The sequence below is a fragment of the Heloderma suspectum genome, chromosome 2 (assembly GCF_057233095.1).
Source record: "Heloderma suspectum isolate Gila_16-S chromosome 2, 16-S_ref, whole genome shotgun sequence".
Lineage (NCBI taxonomy): Eukaryota > Metazoa > Chordata > Lepidosauria > Squamata > Helodermatidae > Heloderma > Heloderma suspectum.
In genome coordinates, this window is record NC_139459.1 from 246,229,940 (window position 1) to 246,256,699 (window position 26,760).

A 26,760-nucleotide genomic window follows, 5' to 3' on the forward strand; every position below is an offset into this window, starting at 1 on the left:
CGGAGCGCGCAGGCGGGAGGCTCCCTTGCGGAGGAGGAGGCGCCGCGCCTGTCGAGCGGGGGCGCCGAGCGAGCCATCCTCTCCCTTGCGCTGTTAGCGCCGCTCGCGGGGAGCGCTCGAAGGGCAGCAGGGCAGCCTTCCCTAACCTGGTGCCCTCCAAATGCATTGGACTGCAACTCCCAGCACCCCCCAGCAGGCCTGGGGATGCTAGGAATTGTAGTCCAACACGTTCGGAGGGCACCAGGTCAAGAAAGGCTACAACGGGGCGTGGTAGGCCTATGTGTATGCGCACAGCACAGATTATCCCGATGTCCTGCTCCGAATCTAGCCCTTTGAACCGTGAAGCTCATTTGCCACACGAAGCCGCCGAATTCTCCTCAGGAGAACCATTTCTTGCTCTTCAAAATTCTGGTCTGGCTGCTGAGTCTCGCCTTTTGCGGGAAGCCCCACTCAGATCAGGTCTGAAGGGGAGGCAAGGGCACCATTTTCTCTCCTGCAAAAGACCTGCTAAGGAAGATTGAGGTGTCATCGGAGGGGGCTGACCCAAGACATGCTGCTGCCTGAGGAGTACCAGGTGATGCCTCCTCTCCATTCTATGCACTGATGTTGATCAGACTGACTGTATCTGAATCTTGAACCCTGGCAATGGGGCAGCATCCTCTACTATGTCTGAGGACAGAAGCCAACTGGGAAGGGTGCAGGACAGGCGACATGGCACACACAGCTCTGATCTCTAACATCTTGCTGTCACGCATCCGTTGCCTAGGGCAGCCACCTCACTTTGCCAAATGGTAGGGCTGCCTGTATGCCATTTTGACTTTCCATTGATCCTATTCAAATGTCCAAGGCACTATTTGCCTGGCACTATTTGCCTAGAAGCATTGGCCTTTTCACTTTCATAGGAATTTCATCCCATCCTTGCAGTGCCTGTGCACTACTGAGGGTGGCTTACAAAAATTAAAATCACTAATAGCATATAAAACAATTCATTCTATAAAAATATCATAGAAATACACCATAGGCAGGGATTTTAAACATCTCACCAACATGCCAAATGCAACAGTAGTGGTATTTTGGCATTTGATTGCAAGTGCAAAAAGCATATTCATGCAGAGTTCAGTGCATGTTATTGGCAACACAACTGATTCAAGTGATGGCAGGATAGCTGCAAGACCGTACAGATGTATGCAAAATAGCAACTATCTTGGTTCTTGGATGCTAGAGATAGTTTAGGCCACACTAAGCACAAACAGGACTTTTCACAGCTCTTCCCTGCACCCTTCCTTAGATGGAGCTTGCCCGTTTGGGTAGGTATATGTGCCCATTCGGTAATTTTCCATCATTCAGTATTTGTTGAATAGAGTTAGGTTATTTTGAGATAGGAAATTTCTCATTTCCCCCCTACTGACCCCATTCCCTGGTGAACCAAGTTCTACCAGGCCCCACCAAAAACTCATCAGGTTCCAGCTCCTGACCAGTAAAGCCCCACTCTGCCTCCTTTCACTAAATTACCCCTAGTTTCATCTACCAACCAGGTATTTTTAAAATGCACACACTCACAATGCTACTTAGACTGTTTCCTTACAGAGCTTCCATAGCACAGACCCAAGTATGCTAAGAACATGTGATCACTATAAGCAACTGGAACCCATTAAAACTTGAAGGGGACAGATAATATAGATATGCAAACATCGTGTGCATGTTTCTCTATCTTGAGTTAAAGTCACTGGGTGGCAAGGAGGGGCTATTGCCTTCACACCCTGCTTGTTGTCTTTCTGGAGGTATCTGGTTGGCCACTGGAGGAAAAACTACATTGACAAGATGGGCCTTTGATCTGATCCAGCAGGGCTCTCCTTATATTCTTATGACTTTGTGGATCACAACTCCTGTATCACCTCACACTCTTAGACATTATGCTATACTAGTTCCTCTATTTCTTGGCTGTTTAACCAAAAAGAAAACAATATCACCAGTGCTGCCATTTCACCTGTTACCTTTCCAATAAACTGTTTCATTTCATTATTTCTGGGTTGCGTAAGACCTGCTCAGTGCAAACCCTGGGTAGGCCCATATATATAGCTGCAGAGCTAAGTAAAAGAACATTCAAGAGATCCTGAGAAACCAGTTTCCAGAAGAGTAGCTATGTTGTGTCAAAACCCCATAAAGCATTCCTGTGGAATTTATTGTGGCATAAGCTTTCATGGGCTAGAACAATAATAATAAAAGATCAAAGTATTCAGCCTGAGCAGAAAGTGAATTTGAAGCTGCACTTCTGTTTTATTTAATACAAAAGACATTAAATGTGAGATAGTGGCTGTTGTCATTGAGTCAGCAGAATATACACCCCACTGGTGTGGATTTGCGAAGGTATAAAAGCAGATGTTGACTAACTCAAGACACCAGTGTAATTAAGTCCCCTCCTCCCAAGAGCCCTGCTGATTTCAAAAAAGCAAGAAAAAAAACATTTCTAAATTTCTGACTGGTCATGTTCTATTCACAGGGTATTCAGAGCAAATGAATTCACATGTTTCATAAGACAGGAGTTCAAAAAAGATAACTTTTATTTGTAAGAACATGGTGCAGGGTGATTTGAAGGCATTGCTATGTTCGAAATATGGGTTTTCTATCTCGCCGCCATCAAGAAAGAACCTTTGGATTAATATGATCAGCATTCAACTGTGTGAATTTCTACTGTACACACAAACAGCTAGCCATCTTTTAAAAAACAAACTATAGAAGACCCGTATAATCCTATGCATGTTGACTTACAGGATTGCAGCCTAAGGGTGCAATCTTAAACCCATTTACTAGGAAGTAAGCACCACTTAACTCAATGGAACTTGCTTTTGAGTAAACATGCTTGGGATTATGCTGCAATACTTTGTTCTTTTGCCTTGGCAAAGGTGATACTAAAACACTTTGTGTTTAATAATCAAGAAATATTTGAATACCCCAAATCTTAAAATATATTTCCTTAGAAACCTGAAGTGTTCCAACAGAATCTCTTATATTGCTATAAGGAAAATTTACTTATACCCTCCCATTTAATGCTGCAGATATCCCTTGGGAATGAATTCAGTTCAAGTACACCTACCCAAGATAGTGTTCATATGACACTTCTTCCGAACACGTTCTACTAACCGAAGTATGTCGGTTACATGATAAGATTTACTGGAAAGAAACATCACCTTGGATGTTTCACTTTTGTAGTTTCAGAGAGTCAAGAATTGCCCCTTAACCGTACAAGGTAAGAGAAGTAACATGGAAGCAAGCAAAGGGTCTGGAAACTTCAGATGATCACCTCTAACCAGGACTGAGCAAGTTAGCCAGATCATTTTGCCAGGGCAAACTTACTTTGAAAAAGGAAATGGACATTAGTTTGAAATAAGCCTGTCCACACTGAGGCTTGTTTCTTTATGGTTTCACCTAGGACTCAGGTTGTCTCTCCTCCATCGTCGCTTAAACAGGATTTTTCACACATGCATCTTTAGCTTTCCTGTTTCACAAAAAGTGATTGGAACCAAACATCCACTTGCCTTCCATCTTTCTGCTGAATTGCTCTCAAGTGGCTACATAAAGTTAGTTCCTGAGTTTCTACTAAATCTTAGACCCCCCGAATCTAATCATTTCCCCACTATTTTTACTGAAATTAACTCAAGGACACTTCAAATGTTTATTCTGATACTTTAATTTTTTTAAGTAACTAAATTAAAAACAAAGGATAGATTTGATTTCTAAACAAGTAGTATCTGAGGGAGCAATCCTATGGCCACTAGTGGCTAGATGGCCATAGGATAAGTCGGTTCCCAGGAACTGACCTTGGAGCCTGTGCTCCGAGGTCTGTTCCTGGAGAACTGACCCCTACCCCCTCCTGCGCTGCCTCATAGGCAGCACAGGTTGGCTCCATGCTCGTAAGAGCAGCACGGAGCGGCAAAAATAGGGCATTCCCAGGGGCAGGGAGGCCGGAAATGCCAGTACGACACGTCCGGCTGCCGCTTCCCACACTCTGAAGTCCCATGACTAGACAGCTGAAATCGGCTGTCTAGCCACGAAAACAGGTTGGGGGGAGGAGATCTGCTCCTCACCATTCCTCTCGCCCTGCACTGGATAGGCGGTTGCCCCTGGGGTTGGAGGCGACTATCGATCCAGATAGGATTGCTCCCTGAACCAACTTTTTCTACAATACTATTTATCAATTACTTGAGAGCTCAAACAGCACAAAAGACTACTTCCCATTTGAAGGCCAAGACTATTCAGTCACTTCCAGCACTGATGACAATGTATCAAATTGTGCTTGAAAGTTGCAGTAAATAATTTGAAGAATTTTTAGACAAGAAATCTAAATCTTCATAAAGTATCTAGGAACCATCTGAGCTTAATAATCAAGAAATCTTTGAAAACTCCTAATCTTAAAATATATTTTAGGGTAGAAACTTGACGAGTTCCAACAGAATCTCTTATACTGGTATAACGTTGACCATTGGGCTATCTAGTCCAGTACTATCTTACTCTAACTGGCAGTGACAAGGTCTCTGGATGAGGTCTTTCCCACCTGGGTTAACCAAGAAGAACCAAGGTCTTTTTCCAGCTCTGTTACCTCAGAAGAGATGCAGGGAACGAAACCTTTTGCAGGCAAAAGCATGTGTTCTACCACTGAATTTTGTTTCCTCCCATTTTTAACTAAGCAGTTACAGGACTTTTCAGAGATCAAATCTGTATCCCAAAATGTACTATAGTGAAGATTTCAGAGGTTTGGGATAGGCAGGTAGGTGTGAGGAAGACCTCCAATTCTAAAAGTAATTGTCAAATGAACAGCTGCAGAAACAATTCTGCTGGGTACCATAAACCACATCATTCCATTCAGCACCTAAAGAGACTTTCATCTTCTGAGTGCTTTACAACTGTTAAATAACAATAGCATTCCTGTGAGGTAGGCAAGTATCATATTTCCTCTTTACGTGTAGAAAACTAGAGGTTAAAGTAACTTGTCCAAAACTTCAAGGAAAGCAGATATCATTTAAAATTCCAGGCCCCGAAAGTAATTTAGTGCTGGGAACATACTATTGCCCACCCCCCTTACCAAAATACTCAAGGATCTTGAGATAGAAAATGAATGCAAGGAAGCATCCACAGGAGAAAGCATTATAGTAATGGATGATTTCAATTACCTTCACATAGCCAGGGTAAATGCATGTTCAGATCATGACAAAGAGGTAATTTTTTAAGATTCTCTAAGAAGCAATCCTATGCACGTTTAAACAGAAACAATTCCCAGCATTCCCCAGCCAGCATGGGGGTTGTAGGACTTTATTCTGTCTCGACATGCATAAGATTGTGCCCTGTATGACTGTGCCCTAGAACAGTCTGTCATGGAACAAACCAGATGGGAGATGATCCTGGACTTAATCTTAAGTGGTACCTGGGACTTGGTGTGAGACATAAGTACTCCTGAACTGATTGGAAGCAGTGACCACAGGGATATTAAAGTCAATTTACTTGCAAGTGGAAAATTGCCAAAGAAGTCCAACACTTTTGAGAAACTTCTCAAAAATGTGAGGACTGGTAAAAAGGAAGTTGAAAAGAAAAGTCAAGAGGACAAATCCCTTCAAAATACTTGGGGCTGAGGGTGCATCCAGACAAGGTTTTTATGATGCCATCAACCTGCCTCATTCACAAAGTACACTGGCATTTCAGACATCATCATCTTCTACTTGTGACCCTTCCATGTTTTCTTCTATCTTTTTCCTTAATGCAGAAAATCCATGGAGAAAAAAACAGAACAGCTGCACTAAGCCTTCTAACTGGTACAGCTAAGAACCCTCCATCTGGATGCACCTTGATTCAAAATCACAATAACAGCAGCTCAGCTAGAATGCATACTATAGATCAGCAAAAGCCCCAACAAGTCCATGAGGTCACCAATGTGGTTAGCAAGAAGAGTCAAGGAAGCTATTAGAGGCTAGAAAGCGCTCTTCAGAAAATGGAAGTCTTGTCCAAATGCGAATAAAAAGGAACAACTCGTGTGTAAGCACACAAGGGATATAAGGGATGCAACAACAACAAGAATATGAGAAGATTATTGCTAAACATTAAGGCCAACAATAAACAAGATTTAAATATATCAGAAGCAGGAAAAGGGATAGGGTGGTGGTTGGCCTGTTGAATAATAAAAAGAGTAAAAGGTGTGCTAAAGGAGGATAAGGAGATTGCAGAGTTGAATCAATACTTTGCATTTGTTTTCACTGTAGAAGATGTAGGGTAGATACCAGTGTCTAAAATGACATTTTCAGAATGGAGTCTGAAGAACTGAGGCAAACAATGGTGACAAGAGATCATGTTCTAGGCCTTATTGGCAATCCAAGCGGTATCTACTCAAGAGGTCTTAAAGAATGCAGATGTGAAGTTGATGACTTTCCCTTCCACCTTGCAGCCCCCGCCAGTAGATGGAGGGGCACAGAGGAATGGAGGGGAGCCGTGGCACCACTACCCACAAACTTCAGGGCAAATGTCTGGTATCCCACCTTGTCCTCAGCACAGGAAGGGCCCTGAACTGCCTCCAGCAGTCCAATCACCCACTGCACACCTCAGCTGCCTCCTACACTTCCAAATGTAGTCCCTACTGCTGCTCTCTTACCTTGGACAAACTGACAGACGATACACACTGCCACTGGCGTGAGAATGCTGCAGCAACCAGTGAGATTTGGAATGGATCTCTGCTCCAATCATCCGCTGCAGCCTTCTCACTCTACTGGCAAGTGTGCACTGTTGATTAATTATCTAAGCTAAATGAGCAGCAGCTATATTTGGAAGCAACTGATCTCACTCCCTCCTCATTCTTCCTTCGTTGCCAGTTGCCTCTCACTGCCCCCACAATCTCAGTCACCTCCTCCTCCCAAAAACATCTCCATCCTTCCCCCTCATCCTTGGGATGCAGCAGCAGCCAACCCACCCTTTCTACAGCAGCAGACTGGCTGGACAAGGCAGAGCCAGGCATGCCCTCCCAACCTTCCATTGCACGCATTAGCCTGGCTGGTTTACCAATACAGATTGTATAGCAAGAAGAAACCTTTGAATGTTGGTGGAAAGACAGAATTTTAAAATTGTGAGATTGGTGGAAAGATCATGGGTTGTGGAGGAGTTTGCAAAAGAGAAAACTGGGAAGTTGCCATTTTGGGCATGGATCAAGAGAGAGGAGAAATATGTAGAAGTAGAGGAGGTAGTGGGGGAAGAGCTCCCCTTTAATGTTGATATGTGAAGTAATATGAGTGCCTCTAAGCATGTAAAAAGTGTCCTTCCCAAGGGAGCGCCCCCCCCCCCCCCCACTATTAGGTCTGGGATCTAAAATGCTCTAGCTGTACCACCAGAAGGGAGGAAGGGGAAGTTCCATTGCACAATATTGCCCTAGGATTCCTTTTTCCCTCCATCGCAGAATGGAGAACTGAACTGAAATTGAAAACATTAAAGTTCAAACTCTACATATGCCTCAGAAACAGCCAGAAAAATATTTATAACACAGGAAAAGTAACATTAAATAACTGTACATCTTGGAAGCGAAGGTCAAGCTACTGCACCCATCCTGAGCAGCCACCAAAGCTTGGCTTAATAAATAATAAAGAGAAGACATGCCATACTAGCAGCAATAGTCATGCGGTCAGAGAAATCTGTTCATTTGGGTCTCAGGTATTAATAAGCATGTCCACCTCATTCATGTGATTCTACTGCCACACCTACATGTGCATGTCTAATAGTGCGGCCGTGGAGTTTATAGCCATCCAGAGTCACTAATGCCACAGTGCCTGGTTGCATTTCCTCTGCTGGCACATGACACACTATTTCATGATCATAGGGGTCATATTTGCCACCAACAGGGCTCATTTTCTGGAGGCCGTGCTTAGCAAATATGCATTGCAGTTTGGACTCTATGAGAGACAGGCCTTCACAGATCTTCTTCAGAGTCAGAGCTGGGTCACTGTGTTCTTCTACAGTGCACACTGTGGTCTTCTCCAAGATATCAGCTACTTCTACCAGGTCTCTACAAAAACTCTGGATGCCTGCAAACACATAAATAAGCAGAAGGTTAGGATGACAACAGTTCAACAACACATTAGAATTACAGCTTGTAATATTCTCTTAAAAAAAAGCAGGGTCCATCAAATACTGCCGCTGGTTTTCAAGGGCAGAACATTAGTTTCCACTGAGTTGCTCCCAGCTTCTCTCAGTTCCCATGATTGGTCTTCCATAGTATATATATGCAATACCAACATGTTCTTAGCCCAGAGACGGTATTTTCTCCAAATAGCGAACTGTTTTGAGTCATCATAATTAGAATTCTGCTATTTCTTCTAACGTAAGGTGTGTGTTTTTCATAGAACTGTTTCAACATGCCAAAAAAGTTGTGAACGATGTTCTCTTTAGTTCAGCTTGTCAGTAAACAACATCTCTGAAAGAAGTGCCAGAGGATGCTCATTGTGTGCAGGGCTCTAACTTTAAAATCTGAACCACCCTCATCAAAGCAATGGAGCTGCAATTACATACATCAGCTTCAAAGCAATTTATCAAATCTCCCACTGGTGCAGAGCAGATTGGAATTCACAGGTAAATAAGACATTTTTGAAAATTGTGTTTAAATCGAAATGATTTACTAACACACAAGAATCACAACTGATTGAACTTTGCAATCAATCACCTGTGTGATCTTGTATCACTTTTGTTGTTTTTTGGCTATTTTGAGGCCCTCTCTGTTGTTTGCTTCTGAGCCCAACTGAAGATGCTGGTTTTGACCTTTAAAACTCTTCATGACTTGGGGTCCACGCACCTTAAGGACCACCTTATCATGCCTGAATGCTAAGATATTCCAGTCTCCTTCCCACAGTGTCATCACCATGAGATCAAGCAAAAAGCAACAAAGGAGAGAGGGCTTTCTCAACTGAAGCATATGAGTTAGGGAACACCTGCCCCAATGAGGGCCACCTAGCACCTGCTCCAATATCTTTTAGGCAACAGGTTAAGGCATTTTTATTCTCTCAGGTTTGCATGTAAAGTATTGGAAGGATAATGTATTTTAAATGCTGGAGATAAATTTTTAACTGCTGTTTAATTAATGTTTAATTGTGTTATTTGTTTACTGGTTTTACTTGCTTTATTGTATAACTTGGTGTTTTTTTTAATTCACATTGTAAACTACCCTGGGATATTATGAAGAATATTTAATGATTTAAACAAACAAACAAACAAACAAACACTGGGTAAACAGATAGGTAGTGCTGCAGCAGGTTCTACATCTGTATGACGCTGGCACCCTTTTGCTTACCAAAAATCTTAGCATCCTCTACAAACTTCTGCGTCCTCCGCCTGACATTTTCAGAATCTGTCAGGGCTTTCTGGTATCGTTCCTGCACACATAGCAAAGAAGCGGAGTCAGACACAAGAACATTATCTGAAGCAATAGAACAATGGACATTCCATAATGCTGCAAACCCAGAGAAAGGTGATTAAATACAGTTTGTTGGACAAATAAGAGTCTACAGCTGCTGCTTTGAGAAAAAAGGTAATGGGTTTGTTATTTGCAGTAGAAATTATTAAAATTGTGTGTCATTTTCAAAAACATCGCTGCTTTAACATCTTTCCCCCCCTCCAATATCCTCTTCCTCTAACAAGGGAACAACTGCAAGGAAGACATAGGGTAGAAGATATACATATATATATTGCACGCATGTACATGTATGTATATGTATCACACACACACACACACACACACACACACATATATGAATGAAAGACAGACTAACAACAGGGTAATTTCAAAATATATTTAGAGCTAATGCTTTGGCTTCCATCCTCATCACTTATGCAGAAAAAAATAATTAGAAAAATGTGAAAGCAGCATCACTTACATAAACAACTCCACGTAGCCTAATGCTATTGCCCCTCCTTAACCTACTCATAAGATAAAGTATATTGAAGGGCTAGACACTATTGTCCATGTTATCATTAGAATGTGTCTGTCCATGGAAACTGGGCCTAATCTGCCTCCTTGCCTGATGGACAATGACAGGCAGTGACACACATTCCATTCCAAACACCATCTGATGGAAGGCAGAGGGAATAGCAGCAGGCACTGCTACATAGAGCACTGTTTTCCCTGTGCTGAAAAGGCATTGCTGCTGCCTGGCCCAGCTTTAAAGAACCTAGACAGAAAGCAGTGATTGCACTGTGGTGGCAGCAGTTAGAGCAGATACTGGACGGGTATCTGGCCATTCCATAGTATTTGCAAGAATGGACTACTGCCCTGCATAGCTTTGAACAACTGGTATTACCGTAAGTAGTCTAGGTATAAAAATCTTAGGGTGCAATCCTATGCATATTTAGACAGAAAAAATCCCTACAGCTCCCAGCATGCCCCAGCCAGCGTAGCTGGCTGAGGCATGCTGGGAGTTGTAGGACTTTTTTCTGTCTTAACATGCATATGATTGTGCCCCTAGAGGTTAAAAGTCAATACAATATTATTTAAGGCTGCAATCCTATATACACACTTACCTGGTTGCAAGTCCCATTCAACTCAATGAGACTTTCTTCTGAGTAGACATGCATAGGATTGTGCTATAAACTGATGAATTTATTCATACTAAGAAGATGCTACAATTCTCTTGTTGAAGAGAATATCAAGCAAAATGCTAGTAAGGACAAACTGCCAGCCATTTTGGAGTATTTTGGAAAGATCTTTAAAAGTCTGCTTGACAATGGCTACGCGTGGAAAGAAATTTATAGTGCAATCCTATGCATGTCTACTCAGAAGTAAGCCTTATTAATGGGGGAATCCCATGTATAGGATTGTAGCCTTAAGTATCAAGATGGAAAACATCTAGTATCAGTGGTATGGCCTGTTAGAACTGGCAATTCATCTCTAGTTATGGTCTGTAGTACATAGTAGAGTGTGAGATTTTATTGCTGATTAACATTTTTATTGTTGTAGTGTTTCACTCCCCTTCATGGATCACTGCCTTGTTGTGGCGAAGGGGCCTGCGTAACTCAGTGAAGCCATAAGCTATGCCGTGCAGGGCCACCCAAGACGGACAGGTCATGGCGGAGAGTTCTGACAAAATGTGGTCCACTGGAGAAGGAAATGGCAACCCACTCCAGTATTCTTGCCAAGAAAAGCCCATGGAATGTATCACAAGGCTAAAAGATATGACGCTGGAAGATGAGACCCTCAGGTCGGAAGGTGTCCAATATGCTACTGGGGAAGAGCAGAGGGTATTTCCAAGTAGCGCCAGAAAGAGTGAAGCGGCTGGGCCAAAGCCGAAAGGACACTCAGCTGTGGATGTGTCTGGTGGTGAAAAGAAAATCCGATGCTGTAAAGAACAATATTGTTTAGGAACCTGGAATGTCAGATCAATGAATCAAGGTAAGCTGGAGGTGGTCAAACATGAGATGGCAAGATTGAACATCGACATCTTGGGAATCAGCGAACTAAAATGGACAAGCATGGGTGAATTTAATTCAGGTGACCATTATATCTACTACTGTGGGCAAAAATCCCTTAAGAGAACATGGAGTAGCACTCATAGTCAATAAAGGGTGGGAAAAGCAGTACTGGGGTACAATCTCAAAAACGACAGAATGATCTCAGTACAAATCCAAGGCAAACCATTCAACATCACAGCAATTCAAGTCTATGCCCCAACCACTGAGGCCGAAGAAGCTGAGGTTGATCAGTTCTATGAAGACCTACAACACCTTCTAGAACTAACACCAAAAAAAGATGTCCTCTTCATCATAGGGGATTGGAATGCTAAAGTAGGAAGTCAAGAAATCACCGGGATAACAGGCAAGCATGGCCTTGGTGAACAAAATGAAGCAGGACAAAGGCTAATAGAGTTTTGTCAAGACACGCTGATCATAGCAAACACTCTTGTCCAACAGCACAAGAAGCAACTCTACACATGGACATCACCAGATGGTCAATATCGAAATCAGATTGATTATGTGCTTTGCAGCCAAAGATGGAGAAGCTCCATACAGTCAGTAAAAACAAGACCTGGAGCTCACTCTGGCTCAGATCATGAGCTGCTTCTTGTAAATTTTCAGCTTAAATTGAAGAACGTAGGGAAAACCACTAAACCATTCAGGTATGACCTAAATCATAACCTTTACGAATATACAGTGGAGGTGAGGAATAGATTTAAGGGATTAGACCTGATAGACAGAGTGCCTGAGGAACTATGCGTGGAGGTCCGTAACACTGTTCAGGAGGCAGCAACTCAATCCATCCCAAAGAAAAAGAAATACAAGAAAGCAAAGTGACTGTCTGATGAGGCTTTACAAGTAGCTGAGGAAAGAAGGGAAGAGAAAAGCAAGGGAGAAAGGGGAAGATATATCCAACTGAATGCAGAGTTCCAGAGAATAGCAAGAAGAGACAAGAAGGCCTTCTTAAATGAACAATGCAAAGAAATCGAGGAAAACAACAGAATGGGAAAGACTAGAGATCTTTTCAAGAAAATCAGAGATCTCAAGGGAATGTTTTCTGCAAAGACGGGCATGATAAAGGACAAAGAAGGCAGGGACCTAACAGAAGCATGAGATTAAGAAGAAGTGGAAAGAATACACGGAAGAACTATACAGGAAACATATGAATGTCCCTGATAGCCGTGATAGTGCGGTCACTGAACTTGAGCCGGACATCCTCGAGAGTGAAGTCAAGTGGGCCTTAGGAAGCATTTACTTACAACAAAGCTAGCGGAGATGACAGTATTCCAGCTGAGCTATTTAAAATCCTAAAAGATGATGCTGTTAAAGTGCTGCACTCAATACGCCACCAAATTTGGAACACTCAACAGTGGCCACAAGACTGGAAAAAGTCAGTTTACATTCCAATTCCAAAGAAGAGCAATGCCAAAGGGTGTTCAAACTACTGTACAATTGCGCTCATTTCACATGCCAGCAAGGTGATGCTCAAAATCCTACAAGCTAGGCTTCAGCAGTATGTGAACCAAGAACTACCGGAAGTACAAGCGGGGTTTCGAAGAGGCAGAGGAACTAGAGATCAAATCGCCAACATTCGCTGCATCATGGAGAAAGCAAGGGAATTCCAGAAAAACATCTATTTCTGCTTCGTTGCCTATGCTAAAGCCTTTGATTGTGTGGATCACAACAAACTGTGGCAAATTCTTAAAGAGATGGGAGTACCAGACCACCTTACCTGTCTCCTGAGAAACCTGTACGAGGGTCAAGAAGCAACAGTCAGAACCAGAGATGGAACAACCGATTGGTTCAGAATTGGGAAAGGAGTACGACAAGGCTGTATATTGTCGCCCTGCTTATTCAATTTATATGCAGAGTACATCATGAGAAACGCCGAGTTGGATGAATCACAGCTCGGAATTAAGATTGCCGGGAGAATTACCAACAACCTCAGATATGCAGATGATACCACCCTAATGGCAGAAAGTGAAGAGGATCTAAAGAGCCTCTTGTTGAGGGTGAAAGAGGAGAGTGCAAAAGCTGGTTTGAAACTCAACATTAAAAAAATGAAGATCATGGCATCTGGCCCCATCACTTCCTGGCATATAGAAGGGGAAGAAATGGAAGCAGTGACAGATTTTACTTTCTTGGGCTCCAAGATCACTGCAGACGGTGACTGTAGTTATGAAATTAAAAGACGCTTGCTCCTTGGGAGGAAAGCTATGGCAAACCTAGACAGCATAGTAAGAAGCGAAGACATCACCTTGCCGACAAAGGTCCGTCTAATCAAAGCTATGGTTTTCCCAGTAGCAACGTATGGCTGTGAGAGCTGGACTATAAGGAAGGCTGAGCGCCGAAGAATTGATGCCTTCGAAGTGTGGTGCTGGAGAAGACTCTTACGAGTCCCCTGGACTGCAAGGAGGTCAAATCAGTCCATCCTAAAGGAAAACAACCCTGACTGCTCATTGGAAGGACAGATCCTGAAGCTGAAGCTGAAATATTTTGGCCACCTAATGCAAAGAGAAAAGTCACTGGAAAAGACCCTGATGCTGGGAAAGATTGAAGGCAAAAGGAGAAGGGGACGGCAGAGGATGAGATGGCTAGATAGCATCACCAATGCAATGAATATGAACTTGAGCATGCTCCAGAAGAGAGAGGAGGACAGGAAGGCCTGGCGTGCTATGGTCCATGGGGTCACGAAGAGTCGGACACAACTTAACGACTGAACAACAACAGCAATTGTTTCACTGTTATATGTTATTGTTGTTTTGATGATATATTTTATGTTCACTGCTCTGATACCTCTGTAGGAAGCAGTATATAAATTTGAGTAATAAAAATAAATCAAGTAATAATAACAAAATCCCTTCTAGCTATTCAAAACTTCATCCATGCAGAAATGTCAGAAATGCCAAAAGGTAACATAGGGTGACTGATTTAATGAGCCAGAGAAAAGTGGGCCAGGAGAAAAATAAAATATTTTGGATTAGACCATGGCCTACTATGGAATTAAACATGGGACAGATTACAGCTAGACTATTGGTCAAAATACAGTACCAAACAACTTCATGTACTTAGGTCAGTGCTTTCCAAGAGCATTTGAGGTTTAAGCCATGAAGGAAGGAAGGTAAAATGCGAGGCATTAGCCACTCTCCAAGAGTGACTCACCAGGTACCTACTCGCAGTGTTCCTGTAAGTGTCTTGTCTGTCACCTTCTGACCAGTGGATGACAAATTCTAACTTTATCTTCCAAGATCTCTCCTCTTTCTTGTTTCTAAGGGCAGTTTTCATAGTCTTCTCCTCGGTTAGCAACATTCTCAAATATTTTCTTGTTCAGCCATTTCATTTAGGCCAGTATGATTTCTAAGCCATGTTCTTATTCAATTGTAACTTTTAAATTTCTGTCACTTGATGCAAGACAAAACCTGCCATGTCACTACTGTCATGTCTCCAATCTTTAGTAAGTCTTTCAAAACCTTTATCTGCTTCTACAAATTCCACTTTTTGACCACACTGTGTGCTGTAGATTATGGAGCCAGGCACTTGGGACACACAGACTGAAACCTCGAAACTCAGATCTCTTAGGACAAACACTGAGGTCAACAAAGGTACTTACTGTTAAGATCCGGACTTGTTCTTCCAATTTAATGGCTTTGTGCTCTAAATTGTTTTCATTCAGGAGATGTCTAGGTTCATCATGAGGATCTTCTGGGCCACAATCATCCCCCGTGCTCCTCTGTTGTGCAGCGGTGCTGAAGGCAGAGAGCAAACCTCTGAAAAGATACAACAATCAATGATATAAAAATGATTACAAGGGTGAGAACAAAGCACCTGTCTGTTTTAAAAGTAAAGATTCAGCCACTGGACCGCGATGGTTCCAGCCCTTCTGGTCCGTGTCAAGGGAACAAACTTCAGCATTGAGCTACTGGGTGGGCATTTCATTCACACCTTCCAGCATGGAAAGACTGAGCTGACTCACAGTTCTCTGAGGAGGAAGAAGAGCTGAAAAATGACATCCTTTCACACACAGCTTGGAAACTTGATTCAGGTTTCATTGACTAATACTCCAGGCTTTTTAAGAAAGAAAGTGATCCTCTATACCAGCCTTCTCCAACTTGGCACCCTCCAGATGTTTTGGACTACAACCTCCATTATCCCTGACCACTGGCCACACTGATGGGAGTTGTAGTTCGAACTTCTGGAGGGCACCACTTGGCAAAGGCTGCTCCAGGTAATGCTGGTTGGCAGGTAAGAAGAGAACTTGATTTGTGCCCTTTAGCATTTACAGCATATGGTGGGCTTTAGAATTACTCAATGAGCTAGGGGAGCCAGATATTTGCTACTGTCTCAACAGCATGTAAACCCAGAGTGGCCTTTTCATCTCTATGCTAGTTAAAGCAAGACTGTAAGAATGCTCTGCATGACAAAGACCCATTGAGATCCTCAGCTCATTTAGGGAGTTGGTGACTATGACGTACCATAGCAGACTGTGCACTCTATTGTTCAGCTGAGTGGAATTCACTCACCTGGGAAGTATTTGGGGCAGTTTTGCACATGCAAGTTCTTTTTGCCCAGAAGGCGACACTCAAGTTGTGCTTATGCCAGTATGCAAAGCTGAGTGCTATAAAACCATGAACAAAATTCCTAGAATGTTACTATTTTGCTTTGGGTGGACAGAGTTCAAAGCTTTGCCAACATTTTTATATGTGGCCAAGCTCTCAAGGACTCTTGCTTCCCAGTTCCTAGGGCAGTATAAGAAGCAGGCACCTATTTTCCCTGAAACACTCTAAGATAACAATTAATCAACATGTGTTGCCATAGATGAAGGGACTGAATTTAACAGAAAGTGTTATTGCAAGTTGGAATTCAAATTCCTAGGTCTCCAATTACCTTTCAAATGCTCAAATATCGCATAATCAACACCTATCCCACAACTGCTGACATTTTAGCAGTTAAGCCAATGATAGCCAGAGGGCAGCACAGAAGCCTTCTGTAGCATCAGAACAGATTAGGCCAAAGCATCAAGAGAGACAGGGCAGGCAGATGGGTCAGAATTTGGAGAAGAAATTTCACGATGGAGTCACAACTCACTGTACTGATGATTGCATTGGTAATAGGGAAACAAGTGGGACCTGTAACAAACTAAGGGAGCGATCCTATGGCTACCAGACACTGTTTAGAGGGCTATAGGATTGTTTGGTTTCTGGGAATTGAGGTCAGAGCCAGGGCCCCGACCTTGGCTACCGGAAACTGTGCTACCCACCCTGTCATAGCCGTTGTGATTCTCTCTGCACCAGCTACGACTCTGCACTTGGAAACGGCACGATGAGATAGGGAAAAGGGGGGGAATCCTGGGGGCAGGGCGGGGACCGGCATGATGAGATAGGGAAAAGGGGGGAAATCCTGGGGGCAGGGCGGGGACCGCAGAAGCTGCTTTATGCAGCTTCCTATTGAGTTTCTAGGCCCCTTCCCTCCCTGAAGCCATGCCTAGATGGGCAAAATCATGCATCTACGCAAAATGCAGGGTAGCCAGAGTAAGGAGGAGAGGATCACCTCTGTGCTCCAGCTGCCCTGCATAGGATAGTTGGCAGCCTCCGGTTTTGGAGGCTGGTGACTATCCAGATAGAAGTATGGGAAGTATGGGAGTTGCAGCCCCAACACATCTGGAAAACGCCAGGTTGGGGAAGGCTGCTGAGTTACTTAATATACATCAAGTAGTTGAGCTCCTAGGAAAAGTGCTAAATGTTGTGGTTATTATCGCTGAGAGATTGAGGGCATGAATACAGCCTCCATCCAACAAAACTACTTTTAAACTGATTACCTGCATGAAATATAGAACATTTGCCTTTCTGAAGAACAGAGCAATAGCTCCAGCAGTAAATCAATATTAAGACTGTAGTCCGAAACACAATTAGTAGGGAATGTGCCCCACTGGACACTTCTGAATAAACATGCATAGGGTTGCACTATAGATTGCTAAGAGAAATGTTATAGCTTGGCAGATGAGAGAATTCGTGCCAGATCACACAATTTCTCTAAGCACATCTACCTGCCCTAGTTTCAGTTCATTCCTATCCAGTACCATGCACCTGTTCTACTTCAAAGCCAGTCTCTGAAAAATACAGAACACTGAAAGGAAACATTACCTTCTGAGGCTTATATTAAAATATTAAATATTTTAATATAAAATATTAATATTAAAAATGGCCTCTGGGATTTGCCAAACATATTTCTACAGTTTCGAACATTTGCTGAATTCTTAATCCAAGAGAACATTTTGAGGCCCCTTTAAAATGGCTCACTGAGTCAGCCTTAGAGGGTTAAGGCTAATTTGATTCAATTCTTCACTTAGCTGGTCACCTCCTCACACCTTCTAAAAATGAACCAAGACATTTAGAAGATTATTAAATGTCCCCTAGCATCAGCGGCCAACATCCAAATACTTCCTCCTCACTCTCTCAAGTGACATCTGCTCATGAATTCCTCCACAAAGTGTTTGTTGCACCACACCACCTGTGGGGGCAAGCTACATTTGACACACCAACCTATTCCCTGAATACACATCAGGAACAGTTGCTCCTGAATGTATTTGTTCCATTCTGAAGCACTGTTTAGCATAGTCAGAAGTAATTGTTCTCTTAAAAATTGCCCAAAATTTAGATTTTACAGCTTAGGTGCTTGCAGAAAGACAGGGAATAAGCTGCAGTTGTTCAAATGATAGCAGGGGCTCCAGAGGGCAGGGAGGAAATGCCCCTCCACTAGCATCTCTGACTGATAGGCACCTAATTTTCCTCCTGCTCTTTCCTCGCCTGGATAATCTGCTCAACACACACAAAGACTGGGAGTGGTGGCTGTGCCGGTCAGCAGGAGTAATTAATGAAGCTAGGAGGAGAGGGGAGTCTTTCTTCATGCTGAAGTGCTGGGTTGGGCAGGGGGAAAGATTTTTGTCTGTACAGCCTGCACAGAAGTTGGCTCTTTCAAGAACCCAGAATCTTTGCTTGTTGTCAGCCCTACTGATTAATCAGAAGGCAAATTTTAAATCTACTATTAGAACTTTGGTTGATTTATCACAGTCATTAAATAAAATAGAGCTTGCAGCCCTATATACTGAATTAGTGACATTATAAAAGCCGTAATACAAAACACCACCAACTTATGTTAAAATGCTACAGGAACAACCACTCAGAGAGCACGAACTTAAAAGACATTCATAATACCATATAAATCATAATCATAAACATTCATACTACCGTATAAATCTTGTCCTCGAAGACAAGTTGCACTTTAGATGCTTACATTTCTATGGCTGTTTGTTTATATTTGAGCATTAAAGCATATGCAGTTTACATTTGTTGCACATGTGCGCATGTGTCTGAGTGAGAAAGGAATGTGGGAGTGAATATTTGCCAGAAACTAGTCTATGTGAAGTAGATCTCTGCCTGCACACTCTCTCTTCTACCAGTGCAGTGAAGTCTAAATCACTACACATTATTTAATAGTCCTACATTTGCCTGTTTCTGAAAATTAATTACCTTCAGTCCTAAAGACCAAGTTCTGAAAAGATTTAATATGGAACTAGAAATACAAGGAAGAGCTGTCTAGTGTCTTTGCCTCTAACAGCACAATCCTATGCATGTCTACTCAAAAGTAAGCCCCACCGAGTTCAATGTGACTTCCTTCCAGGTAAGTATGACTAGGATTTTAACCTAAAAGTCTGCATCAAAAGGGGATAAAAAGACCTATCTAAACACTGACAGCCTCAAGAGACTCTTGCCCTCTGAGCTGTGGGTGTAGGCCAAAGTTGCATAAGGAAGGAAGGAAGGAAGGAAGGAAGGAGATTCTGAAGGGTTTTTCCTGAGTGACACAAACGTATGGATGAGCCAATCTCTTCAACTGACTAAAGAATCTGAGAAGTGACTTTCACAGTTTAATTAACATGTCAGATGTTAAAGGAGGCCAAAACACAGTGGACAAACTGAGTTTGGACTGAAGATTTCAATTACTATATTCTAGTTTTGCAATACTGATCACATCCCAGGTGAGATTACTGTAACTGCTCAATGTGAAGCTGCCTTTGAGGACAGTCTGGAAGCTTCAAACTGGTTCAGAATACAGTTCCAAGGTTTCTGACTGGAGCTGTTTGATCAGATGATGTTGTACTGATTCTTTACCAGTGTGAAGGTTTGAGGCCTACAGAGACAAAGCGGAGAGGCCTGGAGTTTTCTGTTGGGAGGGGTAACCCTGAGAGGAGTAGTTTCATTTCTCTGGTTAAGTGTCAGTTTCATTTCTCCACTGAAATTTCATCAGGTTTGAAGCAGTACTTTCGGTTTTGAGGGAGGAGGGTATATAAAGCCAGCAAGAAAGCCAGTAAGGGCAGAGACAGCCAGACCTGGAAGTGAGAGCAGAATCCGAAGAGCGAGCAGGAAGAAGCAGTCTACAAAAGTCGAAGTGCAGCTAGGGTAAAGGAACTTTTGTTTTGCAACTTTTATTTTCTTTTAATGCCTTTTGTATCTCTCAGCTCTATTGTGTAAATACCTTTAGATGTGTTTGTTTGCCTTAAATCTACTAGTAAACTGTTGCAGTTAAACCCTGTGCCTAGAGTGTCAGTCACTCCACATCTACAGCCTAAACCCCACGTTATTGGGAAGGGGAAGTTTAAAAGAAGGTGGGACTTCACTGGTAACCAATTTGCTTCTGGGCTCAATTCAAGGTGGCGGTTTTGACTTTTAAAGTCTTAAATGGCCTAAGAGTATAATGTCAGCAATAGACTCCTGCCATAACAGCCTGCCCAAGAACTCCATTCCACTCACTTCAGAGGCCTTTCTTTGGTCCCCTGCCATTGGATAGTCAATGGGTATCTGGGAGAGGGGCTTTTAATTCGTGCTTGCCATGGTCTGGAATGGCCTCCCAAGGGAGGTATACCTGGCACTATCCAATGCATGCTTAAGGCAGGCAGTGAAGACTGTTTTATACCAACATTATCAGAATTTTATTAATGAGGATGAATTACTTCTGCTATTGTTTAATCTGTTGTCTGTTTTAGTGTATTATTGGTTGTAAGTTGTGGTTTCAGTTCTATATTGGTCATTTGTACTGCTTTTTTTAAAAAAATCATTGTTGTAAGCTGCCTCACTGAATACTCCTATAGAAAGGCTGGATATGGGTTATGGGGGATATGGGGGGAAAAAACCCAACACCAAAAAAGACAGCATTCAAACTATGCTGAAAACTAAATTACTGGCAAAACCATGTATACTGCCTTTACTAACGTTTCCTTTGTAATATATCATATTGTTTGCATAGGACACAAATCTCTTACATGCTGGTTATTTATCACTGGAGATACTGCCCTGCAAAGTTCATGGGGAAAGTTCAAAGTCTAGCTATGGAATTTACTATGAGATCACTTCTTTAAATGTCAAACTAAATTATATTTCAGCAATTTACTTACAGGTTGTTTGATTGTTGTTGTTTTTGTGCTCTATCTGATTATTCATTTGAAAGTCTATTAACAGAGCTGTGATCCTTCTAAGGTAGAGTAGCTGTTCACAAGACACAGCAGCCCCACCCTGGGTTATTTAACCCACCTTGAGGCTGCAGCTGAAGGGAGTTTTAAAAAATCATTAACAAGGCAGCAGTGTTTTAACTCCAAAAAAAGTCTACCTTCAAAGTGAACTTTTATACAATTGCTATATTAAAAAGCCCCATGCAACTTTATACTAGAATCCTATTGATTACTGTTTTATGTTCTCCCACATATAGTCAAGCACTGTAATACAAAAACATTTGCTCCTATTCCTCAAATAGGACCACCCAAGGTCTTACAACAGGTGTTCTTGAAGCAGCAACTTTGATCCAATGAGATGAAGATTAACAGGGCCAGACATCTTCCAGGGTGTCGGAAAAGTCACTCGTATGTACTATTACATTTTATATTTATTTATTACATTTCTATCCCGCCTTTTTTCCTCCAAGGAACTCAAGGTGGCGTACATAATCCTCCTCCTCCTTCATTTTATCCTCACAACAACAACCCTGTGAGGTAGGTGGGGCTGAGAGTCTGTGACTGGCCCAAAGTCACCCAGTGAGCTTCCATGGCTGAGTGGGGACTAGAACCCAGATCTCCCGACTCCCAGTCCAGCACTCTAGCCACTACACCACACTGGTCTTTCATATCACATTTCACAGACACACATGCACTTCTGGAGTCTCATGGAGATCTAAAGATCCTTGTAAACCTTGTATGAAAAAGAATACTTCTTCATTTCAAAACTATTTTAGACAGAAGACTTACAACTTCCAGGACTGCTTCCTGGGATTTACCTCACAAACACTTCACCTCTGTAATAAGATATGCGCATTCAGAGATGTCAATTCCACAGATTTTTAGACATGGGCATAATTCACAAGAGTGTACCTGTGTCTTTCAAATGTAATGTGAAAAGCAGCCTTCAAGTCACAGTTTTTGAAGGATTACTGAGATTCTGCAATCAACAGGTTTTCAGGATTCTGACAAAATCCAAAATATATTTTGTGTATTACAAAATGCTCCCCTAGAAAATACACCAAATCTGGTATTGTCAACAAAGTGTTCTTATTTAGTAACAGATAAAAACATAAAAATAAAAGATACTCCCATTTACATCAATAAATAGTTTGCCGGTAGTTGTTGGTTGGTGGTTTTTATAGTGATTTAGATTTGAACAGTCAAAATAAACTGTAAGACAGTTACCCCACTGACAATAATGCTACAACACAAGATGAAATCAACGGAATGTGCAAGCATTTGGTGTGGCTGACATTTAGGCCATGTTACTTCAAAGGTGATGTATGTGAAATCAGTGGCCACTTGTAGACCTGGAAAAAGTGCAGAAAAGGGCTGGAGCAACTCTACAAGGAAAGGTTACAACATATGGGACTGATTAGCTTAGAGAAAAGGTGAGTGGGCAGGGACATGATAGCCGTGTACAAAATTATGCATGGTGTGGAGAAAGTGGATAGGGAGACATTCGCTCACATACTTGCTAGGGATAATCACCTGAACAATATTCATTATAATATTGGCATAGTCAAGCTTGCCTAATATTGTATTTGCAGTTGGCATCCATTCATTGTTATTAATGAACTTATGAAATAGAAAATTTTCTGCAGAAAAATAAAGCACTGGAAAATCCCCCCCCCCCCCCAATCATTGGGCACATGACATAGAGGACCAACAGAGGGCGGGGGAGGGGGAAGGTGAAGCCAATAGATGCAAGCACTACTGACAAACTGGCTTTCAAGATGACAAATTGTATTTTAAACATTTGGGCTCTTCACCAGAAGAACGCACTCAGCATGCATACACTTAATGTACTCGTAAAGAAGCTGCTGTCCATGGGTTTAGGTAGGGACTTTAGATGTTTTGAGCTGAGCTTTGTTTTCAAAGTATGGATAGCCAATAAGACAAGCAGCAACTCCAGATGTGAAATATTCAGCCTACGGACCTCTTTTACACTTGAATAAGTGGACCAACCCCCACATCCTCCATCCCTTACCCCTCACAGCAATCAAGATACCAGTCTGCCAATACTGCCACAAGAGTTTAGAACCTTTAAAAGAGGATTAGATCAGCCTTCCCCAACCTGGTGCCCTCCCAATGCTTGGGATTTCAACTCCCATCAGCCCCACACAGTATGGCTAATGATCAGGGATGCTGGGAGTTGTAATCCAAAACATCTGGAGGGCACCAGGTTCGGGAAGGTTGGATTAGACAGATTCATGGGGTCAATGTATCAACGTGATAGCTACAATGAACTGCATGTTTAGAGACAGTGTGCCTCTGAAAACTAGTTGCTGGGAGGCAAAAGGGGGAAGGATGTTGTCGTTATGCCCCAACTATGGACTTCCTAGAGACATCCTTGTTCCGAGTGCCCCTGCGAAATGAAGTGAGGCGAGTAACCACTAACCACCAGTAACCACTAACAGCCTTCCCAGAGAGGTTTCCTAGTGTCATCTTTATGGCCCTTTTGGTGCCAAGCAAAGACCTTTTTATTCACCTGAGCCTTCTAAATAAAGTATGTCTCAGTCTGGGCCTTCCAGTTTTAAAATCTGTGTTTTTTATTGTCTTAGTTTAAATAGTTTTTATCGGTTTATATTGTCTTTTAATGTATTTTTTTTGTGAGCTGCCCAGAAAACTTATGTTATGGGACAGCTATATAAATATAGGAAAGCAAGCTACTGTTAAAAACAGGATGCTAGATTAGTAGTGGGGAACCTACCCCATCAGGTCACACCCTTTCCTGGCCACACCCCCTCACAGGTCCCTTTTCTGCAGTAACCCAGTCTCTTCCTTCCTCTCACATTCCTCTCTGTGCATAGAGCAAGGCACATCCCCTTTAACAGTTCCCAGAGAAGAAAATGGAGAGAAAGGGAGAAAGGCCTGAAACATCAGGTGGGTGTGCCGGAGATATAACCTGAAGACTGTATTAGCATTGGAACAGGAAGCAGATACATCTGTCATCATCTGAAATGCAAAGGTGGAAATAAGCCTGGCAGGAGAGAAGGGGGCGGGGAGAGAAGGAAGGTGGGAGAAAGGGAATGTTGCCTTGACCACACCTACTTTTTGCTTTGGCCATGTCCACTTTTGGTATGTATCCCTTTGGGTAGAAAAATGGCCCTTTGGCAGAAAAACGTTCTCCACCCTTGGACACTTGGTCTAAATCAACAGGCTCTACCACCTTTTTGGGGCAGACCACTCATCCACCTAGTCCAGGGGCAGAACTTCAGAGGGGTCCAGTATGTCTTTAACACACTTTTCCCAACTTGGTGCCTTCCAAATATGTTGGACTGCAATCCCCATCACCCCTAGGCTGCATGGTTAGTGTCGCACGAGGTTGGGGAAGGCTGGCTTACACCCTAGTGCACACAGCAGACTTGAGAGTGAAAGCGAGAGGGAAAGAATAGCTTCAAAACTGAAGACCCACAAATGAACTTGCTACAATCAGCATGGCAGCAATATGGCCATCCTGGCTGGGCTTGATGGAAGTTGTAGTCCAACACATCTGCAGGGCACCAGGTTGGGGAAAGCTGCTTTAATAGCTGCACAGAAAGGGACATTCCACCAACTGCATTAATTCTGCTTCTGTCGCAACACTATTAAGGGGGGGAGAGAAGCCACAAGCTGGAAGAAATTGCGAGTGGTGGTGCAGCTCTCGAAAAGGCGCAGACACAGCACAGGAGGCATCTCAAGAGCCTGGATGTGGCAACCTTGAACTGCCAATACACGTCCCGGGTCGGGGCCATTCCTGAACATCGGAGAAGATACCACAGCGAGGGAATCTGGGAGGCGAGGCGAGGCGGCGGCTTCGCCTCGTGATCTTCCAAGAGCTGAAGGGAGCGGTAAAGGGGGGGACGCTTTTAAAGCGGCCTCCCCCCACCGACCGCCTTCCAGATGCTGGTTACAATCTGCATCTCCCCCCGCCCCCAGGTAGCAGGGCCAATGACCACGCTGGCTGGGAAAGATGGGGGCTGCAGTCCAGCGGTGCTGGAGGGTACCAGGTTGGGGAAGGCCGCTTTGAAACAAAAGTCCGGAGAGCGCCCCCCGGGGGCCGCTGCACGCGAGCCCCGCTCCCGCAAAAAGGGGGCACGCGCCCCCCGCTCCCGCAAAAAGGGGGCACGCGCCCCCTCCCCAGCACCCCCCTGGATGGGCACATTAGGCCAAGCCACCCTCTCGCCGCAAGGCGGGTCAGGGGCAAGAGCCGCGGGAAACGGCGTCGGAGCGTGCGAACCACGGGCCGGCAGGAGAAGGCACCAGCCAGCCCCCCCAGGGGCGAGAAGGCGACGACCTCGGCAGGGGGCGACTGAGGAGAGGGGGGTGGGAGAACTAAAGGAAACGGCTGCGGATAAGACGACAGCGACGACCTCCCTTCCCGTACCTGTTGGAGCGGAACTGATGGTGGCTCAACCGGAGCAAGGGGCTGAAGCAATCCCGCGCCGCCCGCACAGGCCTGCCTGCTGCCATGCCGCCGCCGGACGAAGCGTGGCGGACAGCCGACCGCCGAGCGCCGACTGGAGGGAGCCAAGCAAGGCGCGCGACGACTACAGCTCCCGTCAGGCACCGCGCCCGCGGTGGGCCTGCGAACTACAGCTCCCGGCAGCCCTCGCGCCGCAAGGAGGCTCCGCCTTTCAAACGAGGTGGGCATAAGCTCGCACCTCGCAAAAGTAGTGGGCGCACGTGAGGGCGTAGAGAGAACGGAGCTTGACGCATGGGAGGAGGGCGTTCGCGTGCCCGCCCTAAGGATTGGTTCGGACAGCGCGCCGCTTCCGCAGGCAGAAATCCAACAGGTGTGGCCTTTCCCTGGCGCGGAGATATAATGATGGGGAAAGGCGCGCCCATCGATTTTTGTGCCTGTTCCGCGGTAATCTAGCAGGGAAAAAGCAGCAAGTCCACCTGCACGGTCTCTTTCAGTGCCACCCTATCCCCTCCTTTGTCAACCTTGTTCAAGCCTAACTGAGCATCTTCCTTTTTTTCATCTGTAGCACAGGCTGCGATTCACAGAATGGGGGTAGCTAACCCCAAAGTATTGCCCAACTGTTGATTTTGGAGTCTTTTTAAATGGACCAATATGTCTCTCTCTCTCTCTCTCTCTCTCTCTCTCCCTCTCTCGAATTTGTTATGACCAGAACACTCTCTTTTTGTACAATGGACTTACATGGCCATGTCTCTGTAAAATGTTTTTGCTGTTTATTCGTTCAGTCGCTTCCGACTCTGTGACTTCATGGACCAGCCCACGCCAGAGCTTCTTGTCGGCCATCGCCACCCCCAGCTCCCCCAAGCTGGAGTCCGTCATCTCCAGAATATCATCTGATGTGAAGTGGCCCATTCCAGTCCATTTCAGTTCACTGACACTCAAAATGTCTATATTTAATCTTGACATCTCCCCAGTAACCACATCCAAGTTGCCCTGGCTCATAGATCTTACATTCCAGGTTCCTATGGTGTCTTGATCTTTAGAACATCGGATTCGTAATTCATCACCAGCCGTCCTTTCGGCTTTGAGCTAGCTGCGTCATCACATCTGGGGCTAGTTGAACTTATCCTGTTCCTCCCCAGTAGCATTTTGACCATCTTCCAACCTGGGAGTCCCATCTTCCAATGGTATACCGACATATCTCTGGTTGTACTGATCCATTCAGTTTTCATGGCAAGAATACTGGGGTGGGTTGCCGTTACCTTCCCCAGGGATCGTATTTAGTCTGACCTCTCTGCCATGACCTTCCCGTCTTGGGTGTCCCTTCACGGTTTAGCTCATGGCATCA

The 26,760-nt window shown here is 43.9% G+C and overlaps 1 protein-coding gene and 1 long non-coding RNA gene across 2 annotated transcripts in view; one reads left to right on the forward strand and one right to left on the reverse strand.

The window, feature by feature from the left end:
• Positions 1-7: 7 nt before the first annotated feature.
• Positions 8-25,571, reverse strand: GRPEL2 (GrpE like 2, mitochondrial). The gene is made up of 4 exons (XM_084838676.1): positions 25,377-25,571; positions 15,077-15,233; positions 9,311-9,392; positions 8-8,051 (listed from the first exon to the last, which is right to left on the reverse strand). The coding sequence occupies exons 1-4, from the start codon at positions 25,460-25,462 to the stop codon at positions 7,702-7,704; spliced, it is 675 nt and encodes a 224-aa protein (XP_084694802.1). The 5' UTR covers positions 25,463-25,571; the 3' UTR covers positions 8-7,701.
• The window catches only part of LOC146354346 (uncharacterized), a 50,736-nt gene continuing 43,795 nt past the window's right edge, over positions 19,820-26,760 (forward strand). The window contains exons 1-2 of the long non-coding RNA XR_014788368.1: positions 19,820-19,919; positions 21,268-21,373. This is a non-coding gene — a long non-coding RNA (uncharacterized LOC146354346). The remainder of the gene's footprint in view (positions 19,920-21,267; positions 21,374-26,760) is intronic.

Coding starts and splice junctions, on each gene's coding strand:
- GRPEL2 (XM_084838676.1), bottom strand. CDS start 25,462: ATGGCAGCAGGCAGGCCTGTGCGGGCGGCGCGGGATTGCTTCAGCCCC. Junction 9,393..15,076: donor AACAAGTCCGGATCTTAACA/GTAAGTACCTTT, acceptor CTATGTGTGCAG/GAACGATACCAGAAAGCCCT. Junction 8,052..9,310: donor AGAGGATGCTAAGATTTTTG/GTAAGCAAAAGG, acceptor ATGTGTTTGCAG/GCATCCAGAGTTTTTGTAGA.